Here is a 7,199-nt window from a genome sequence, read left to right as displayed (position 1 = left end):
CCAGGTGGAGTTCCGGCGGAGTCCACCTAGGCAGAATCCACGTGGCAGCCACGTGGATTCCACGTCACAGCGCGATTTGAAGAAAGAAAGATTTTAGCCCGCCCAATGTGAGTCACCTGGGAGAGGGCTGAGAAAGGCAACGAAGGAGAAGGAGACGGTGGAGAAGGAGGAAGAAAGGGCGCGAGGGAGAAGGGGCTTCCGCGCTGATCAACGCCGTCGGCGCTGGAATCGTTGTGAGCACGCCCTCGCCCTCGCCCTCCTCGATCGGCTGAAGCGGCCGCCCTACTCTGTCGCGCCGACGGTCCTCACCTACAACACCGTCATCAACGCCTGCTCTCGGGCCACGGAGGTGCCCTGGGATAAAGAGGAGATGGGCGAGCTAAATTCATGCTCTTCCATACCCATTCGTTCATTTGCGCTTGCTGTTCTAGGGTTCATTGAAATTTGATCTTCAATTCTTCTTCCTCGCCGATTCTTTTTTGCTTTGATCCACGAGTGATGGTAGACTGCGGACTGACTGGATCTCAAATTTAAATCTCTCTCTGTAGAACTCTCGCATGAAGGAGAAGGGGGGGAAGAAGAATTCCCGCGGATCGGAGCATTGTCTTCAATGTGCCAAGAAATCAATTCTCCAGACGCAGCGAATTTGTTTTCATATGCTTTTTTTGTCAAATTCTGTTGGAAATTTGGTTTCTCGTGATTTGAATCAAGATTTATTTTAAGCAGTACAGTTATCCGGCGGATGGATCTGTTGATGAACAGATTCATCTTTGACTGTTTTGCTTCTTAGTTTGATTCGTCCTAGGTTTGACGCCTTCTTTCCGCGTCACCTTTTCTCTTGGTAGATCTGTGCCTTTTCTCTTGCGGTCGTCATGTATTTAGGCTGCTTCAGGATTCAATTTCTTGCTTATTTAATTGGTGGGTCTCTTTGCAGAGCAGATTCTTGTGAGGATTGAATCGTTGACCCCCCGGTTCCCTCTTGGCCTATGCTGCAAGATCTAATGGAAAGAAAGAAGAACACGACGGATCTATTAGCCGTCGGACGGAAGAAGGTTTTTCTTGCCCCAATTCCCTTTCATGTTACTTTTTCATTGTTCCAAGCATCAGTTTCTTGCTCTTTACGGATATTTCATGCTAGTTTTCTCATTTTTTATCCTCATTTCTATTCAGTTGCAGCAATATAGGCAAAAGAAAGATCATAAATCTCCCATGGTTTGTCGAGCACCTTTGAAGATGTTGTTGCTAGAAATTACCTTGAGGAACACCAAGCCCTCCAGAAGAAAGCAGAATCAATCAAAAAAGGAGAAACACCTCAGAATAACTTCTCCTGCCTTTCCCAGACGACTGATGATGTACATCTGATTGCGATTCTAAAATCTCATCTTTATTTGAGTAGTGTCACTAAGGATTTTCTCCAGTCGCAGATTTCTGAGCTGGTCGATGAACGATAACTTAGTTCTGCTATTGAAATTTTACAGCCCCAGGATCTGGCCAAGGCGCATTACAGTTGAACATTATTTTTCCTCCTACAGATGTGAACCTGCCTTTATTTTATTCTCTTTCATTTAACGCTTTTAGATATGCACCTATGTCGTTTGAGAATTTATTGAAAAACATATTTCAAATTTCCTATCTCGGTTGATACCGAAATTTTCAGGCAAGAAAAGCAAGTGAGTTGGCTGGATTCTGTGTTCCCCACAGATAAAAAACTCTAACATAGGAGACTGAGTTCCCCACAGTCGGGCTGCATTCTATGCCAGGTGAGACGAACAACTATATTGCACCATGCGTTTATTATTAATAAACAGCATTTCAATAAAGTTAAACATTATTCTTGATTGGCAATTTGAATTTAAAATATGTTCTTGCTGGGTGAGAGCAGGGGACGGTGAAGGAGGCATTGAAATGACGGGGAGCATGCAGCTTATCAGCTTATCAGAGAGCTAATGACGGGGAGCATGCAGCTCGACCATGCCTGGAGGTTGACCCAGCACGGACCGGAGGTGGACTGCTTGGCTCGACCCTGTCCGCCCCCTTTGATGTGCCCCGGGCGTTCAATGAGGCCATATCAATTAGTCTGCAAGTTTTACACGGAGACAAAAAACAACAGCCCAAGCGATTCTTCATTTAAGAGAGAGACTGCAATTTCCCAATGTCTTGTTAATCAAAAGAGCAGCTCAAGGAAATCTTCCTTTAAGAGAGAAAGAGATCGTAAAATTTTCAACTGTCACTAAACAAGATGTGAAAAATGAAAGAAAGGTGCAAGAATGGAGTTTGAAAGTTTTACATAGAGACAACTAAACAGCCCAAGGTAGTCTTCATTAAAGGGAGAGAGAATGCACAATTTTCCAAATGTTACTGAACAGAATGCTAAAAATTAATAGCAGTCCTGGGTAATCTTTATTTACGAGAGGGACAGAGAGAAGAACTTTCAAAAGTCATTGAACAAGATCTTAAAATTGACAGAGAAAGTTACATATGGGCTTCAAGATAAAGATAGAAGATCATCGGTATTTTGAGAAGCAGTAATGTATGTCCATCTAGAGAGAGAGAGAAAGAAACCCACATGTAGCTAAAGAATGCGGTAAACCATGAAATCTAGAGGGAGACACAGAAAGTTACATGAATCGAAGAGAGAGCAATAAAATATGGGCTTCAAGATGAAGACAGAAGATCATTGGTATTTTGAGAAGCAGTAATGTATGTCCATCTAGAGAGAGAGAGAAAGCAACCCACACGTAGCTAAAAAAGCAGTAAACCATGAAATCTAGAGAGAGATAGAGAAAGTTACATGAATGGAACAGAGAAACCCTACCTCATGGAACTCCTGTAGCCAGGAAGAAGCTCGCAACGATTCCCGTAGCCAAGAAGAAGCCCCTTCTCCCTCGCGCCCTTTCTTCCTCCTTCTCCACCGTCTCCTTCTCCTTCGTCGCCTTTCTCAGCTCTCTCCCAGGTGACTCACATTGGGCGGGCTAAAATCTTTCTTTCTTCAAATCGCGCTGTGACGTGGAATCCACGTGGCTGCCACGTGGATTCCGCCTAGGTGGACTCCGCCGGAACTCCACCTGGCAGCCACGTAGACTCCACGTCACAGGCTGCGGACCAAATGGGACTTCGGGCTGTGTTGCGGCAAAAAAAAAGTAAGGGCTGTAACTCGAATTTTCGAAAAAGTTCGGGCCACACCGTGATATAACCCCATAGAGATATATATAGAGAGAAAGAGCTACACAAACAGAGCTATGTGGAGAGAAAGAAACAGACAGATAGAGATATATATATAGAGAGATAGAGTTAGAGAGAGAGAGAGAGGTTTCCATGGCGGGGTCTTTGCCTGCAGCGGTGGCGGCCGCCAGAGGCAGAGAGGTTGATGGGCTGTTGCTGAATGCCTTCCGTACGAACCTCGCACTCGCTCATCGGAAATTCTTGGGAAGTAGCGTTCCAGTTCGAGCTCACTCTGTCCTCAGTTTCTTCCGCAAAATCGAAAATTTCTACTCTTTCTCTGCTCCAATTTCTATCAGAAGCCGAACCCTCGTCGCCTCGGCCTCTTCCAAGAGGACCAAAGCAGAACCCGTTGAACCAGAAGACGATTTTGATGAATGGGAGGACGATGACATTGACGAAATCGATGAAGATGATGATGGGTCGGATGCAGAGGTTATGCCTTTTGAGGAGATGAGCAAGTGGCTTCGAAATAAGCCTCGTGGATTTGGGGAAGGGAAGACTTATGATACGCCCTTAGAGGACAAGCTGATGAATGAGATTGAGAAGAGTAGGCAGGCACAAGCGTTAAATCTCCAAAAGCTCAAGAGCGGAGTGATGGGTCAGAAGGATCGAGAGAAGAAAAGCATCGGCAAGCCGGGTGTGTTATTGTTGTTTTTTTTCCCTTATTTCTCCTGTTCATGGAATTAGTGAGTTTATCTGATCGTCTATATTTTCTCCTCCGGGGATTTCTTTTAATATTTTATGAAGGTAATACCCAATATTGTGCTATTTCTTTGCTAATTTGTTATGGTTAATTCTCAGACCATAAGCGCTTTCCATGTTGGAATTTCTTAATTGGGAAGATTATCTGACTACGGTCTACACATAGATTATGATCTATACATTATGATTTTTTGTTGAAAATTCAGAACGTTGAATTAACTGTGCTATTTATCTAAATTAATTGTGCAGTTGCCGAAGATGCTGGCGTTGTTGGTCCTCGTGTTCGTATCGTTGGTCTTCCTAGGAAGAAGAACGTTCACAGGGATCTCAAGCTGGCGTTTAGTGAGTTCCCAAACATTATCAACATTAGCCCTGCAGTAGAGGGAAACAAGAAGACTAGGGATCCCATTTGCAAAGGGTTTGCTTTTGTAGACTTCAAATCAGACCAAGCTGCACAAAAGTAAGATTTTGAAATTCCTTTTCTGTTTTGTTGATAGAATTAAAAGAGAATAAACTTGTCAGAAATTGATAATAACAATAATTTGTCGTCGGCTTCTTTATATGGAAAAATATAAGGCAGTCGCTTTCAGAGGTTGAGACTGTTGATGCCAGTAAATTGTTCCCATTATAATACTTAGTTTCTTTTTTCAAAAAAAATTATGATACTTAGTTTCTTTTATGTTGCATTCTTTAATGATAAACCATCGTCAGAAGACAGAAAGTTTAAGAGTTAGCCTGGAAAAAGGAGACTGTTGTGCAGAAAGATCTTATAAAGCAAAATTTCCAGAGTTTTTTAGAAATTTGAAGCTTGATAACTTATGTTAATTTAGAGCTAATGGCGATTTAAAAATCTGTTGTGTTTTATGCATAAAAAACAACTTTACTAATTTCGACTTAGACTTGAGTATGATTTTTTTTTGAAAGAATATACTTGAGTATGATCAATAGCTTTTGACTCTTACAAAGCTACTTAGTTCTCTTTTTTCATGCATGATCTTCTTTAGGATTTATGTTTGTACCTTACGGAGCCAAATGTATATTGCCTTACATTTTTCTCATTTGTTCTGCAATTTTAAAAATGCTTGACAAATTTTCTTCTGTCTTAGGTTTGTGGAGACATATTCCCACCAGAACGTGCTGTTTGGTAAAGTCGAGAAGCAGATTATATGCAATATTGTAATCAAAGGCCAACTTTCAAGCTCCAGCTCAGATGAAAGTTCTCATTCTTCCCCATCCCGGCAGCGGCCAACACGTGCCAAAGGTGCACGAGATTCAACCACAGGAGATAAATCTGCAACTATTGGTCAAAATTCAACACCTTCTGGTGCTCAAGAACGCCATAAAGATGTTACAAGCTCAGAGAATCACACTTCTTCTAGTCCTGTCCAGGCCATTGACTTAGTTTCTTCATCTGAAAAGAAGAAACCGCCTGCAGTTTCAAGAAAGAAGATTCCAAAGACAAAGAAAGCTAAGGCGCTTGGGTTGACCATTCAGGGGTCATCTTTGAGGTAAAAAAAAGATGTTTCATTTGGTTAAAATGTGAAATGGGAATCTAAAATTTTCAAGCTTTTAATTTGTAAATTTTCTCTTGTTGCGGTTTTATTCATGCATTATTTCTATGTTTCATATTCCAGGCTGAAGGTCAAAGAAAGGGCCGTTTTAACGGGAGTGTTGTCCAAGTATGGAGGACAAGCTGCAGAAGATTCCCTTTAAAAGAATTGAAGATAATTTATGTTAAGTTGAGTGTTCAAATTAGTTCAATAATTGCCTTTAGGAGGTAATTCATTGATGGGTTTTATTTGCTTATAGCTATAATGTTAGAGGCATTATTTTGTCAAGTGACTCATTCTTTCTCGCGGATACTACAATCTAATTTAGAAACACCTGGTAAGTATTACAATTCTATTACAAGAAATTTCCTCTGGACTTGGACTAAGCTATAACTAAACCTGTTATCTTAAAAATTAAAATTCTAATAAGACTAACTCAAAATAATGAACTTCATTGTCGGTAGTTCCCCCAACAAGTTAGTGGAAGGTATATATTCCATCTTATCGCCTGACCATCTTGCATGGAGATGTTTATTTTACTTTGTGATCTCAGCTCCAATGTTCTGATAGTATCCTCGAGAGGATCCTCAAGCTATCTAGGGTAGTTTTGTCATGTTAGCCCACAGGAGCATTTCAGTCATTTGACAATTATGTATTTCCTTTAAATAGGGATGACTTCCCTTTAGGAGGGCAGCGAAGAAGAAGAAGAAAGAAGTACTCTTGTCTCCCCTCTGTACGTCTAGGTCTGTCCATCTATTCCTCTACGATCTTCGTCCTTGTGATCGTCTCTACCTCACCGCATCTTCAGGCGGCTTGTCTTTGGCCTATCCCTACTCCCCTCTGCTCAGCCTCCTCTCCGATCCTTCCTGTTTCACCTCTCTACCCGGGAAATTCTACCTCTCCTCGTCCTCTACCGCCCTTCAGATACGAGCCTAGATCAAGGTTCATATCATGTTCATGCTAGGTGGAGTCATTCAATTCCATCCTATGATTACATTTAAATCATAACCATCGGATTTGTCCAGATATTGCATATTCATTGGTTGGCGATCAAGTTTTTAACATCACATGGAGATGCTATATAGAGGGTACAAACCATCAAATCCAACCTTTTCTGCCATGTTTCTAACTCCAGACTGCATGTGATAAATACTACAGCTTGGACAACCCTAAAATTCCCTTGGATATCTCAAAATAACATTCAAATTTTGAGGACAATCATGTATAAGCCAAGTCATTTTAGATTTGATTTCTAGTGATTGATATATTTTCTCATTATAATGCTCCGTTGGTATTTTATGCAATAAAAGTGCTCCATTGATATTTTATGACATAAATTATAATGCAGAGTGTATATTTTCTCATTATCACATCTGAGTCAAAAGAAAAAGCATCAGCACTACAAAAAACAGTAATGTTATAATGTGGTACTATATCTTAAAAAAAGATTTTTAATATTCTACTCGACACGGTAAATATTTTTTTCCTAGAATAAAAAATTTCTGGACCGGCATTGCGTTATTGTATTTGTGTAGCCAGAATAAAATTTTTTAAGAACTGAAAAAATGAATAAACTTATAGGGTAAAACTATTCCAGCACGCCAAATATTAGATGAGGCCCTAAATTTTACTTAAAACAACCAATACTAGACTTCCCAGGACTTCCCTCTTCACCCCATTGATCATGATTTGGATAAAATGCATGACATTGTCCCCGTTCACTTT

The 7,199-nt window shown here is 40.8% G+C and overlaps 1 protein-coding gene across 1 annotated transcript; it reads left to right on the top strand.

The window, feature by feature from the left end:
• Nucleotides 1-3,232: 3,232 nt before the first annotated feature.
• On the top strand, nucleotides 3,233-5,784 carry LOC144713146 (RNA-binding (RRM/RBD/RNP motifs) family protein). The gene is made up of 4 exons (XM_078587650.1): nucleotides 3,233-3,859; nucleotides 4,174-4,384; nucleotides 5,031-5,432; nucleotides 5,559-5,784. The coding sequence occupies exons 1-4, from the start codon at nucleotides 3,316-3,318 to the stop codon at nucleotides 5,635-5,637; spliced, it is 1,236 nt and encodes a 411-aa protein (XP_078443776.1). The 5' UTR covers nucleotides 3,233-3,315; the 3' UTR covers nucleotides 5,638-5,784.
• Nucleotides 5,785-7,199: the final 1,415 nt, after the last annotated feature.

The sequence above is a fragment of the Wolffia australiana genome, chromosome 15 (assembly GCF_029677425.1).
Source record: "Wolffia australiana isolate 7733 chromosome 15, ASM2967742v1".
Taxonomy (NCBI): Eukaryota; Viridiplantae; Streptophyta; class Magnoliopsida; order Alismatales; family Araceae; genus Wolffia; species Wolffia australiana.
This window is presented reverse-complemented; position numbering and strand designations above follow the sequence as displayed.

Excerpts from the sequence above, each read along its gene's own strand:
- LOC144713146 (XM_078587650.1), top strand. The coding sequence starts at position 3,316 with ATGGCGGGGTCTTTGCCTGCAGCGGTGGCGGCCGCCAGAGGCAGAGAG. Across the intron at positions 3,860-4,173 it reads GAAAAGCATCGGCAAGCCGG|TTGCCGAAGATGCTGGCGTT; the intron begins GTGTGTTATTGT and ends TTAATTGTGCAG. Across the intron at positions 4,385-5,030 it reads TCAGACCAAGCTGCACAAAA|GTTTGTGGAGACATATTCCC; the intron begins GTAAGATTTTGA and ends CTTCTGTCTTAG.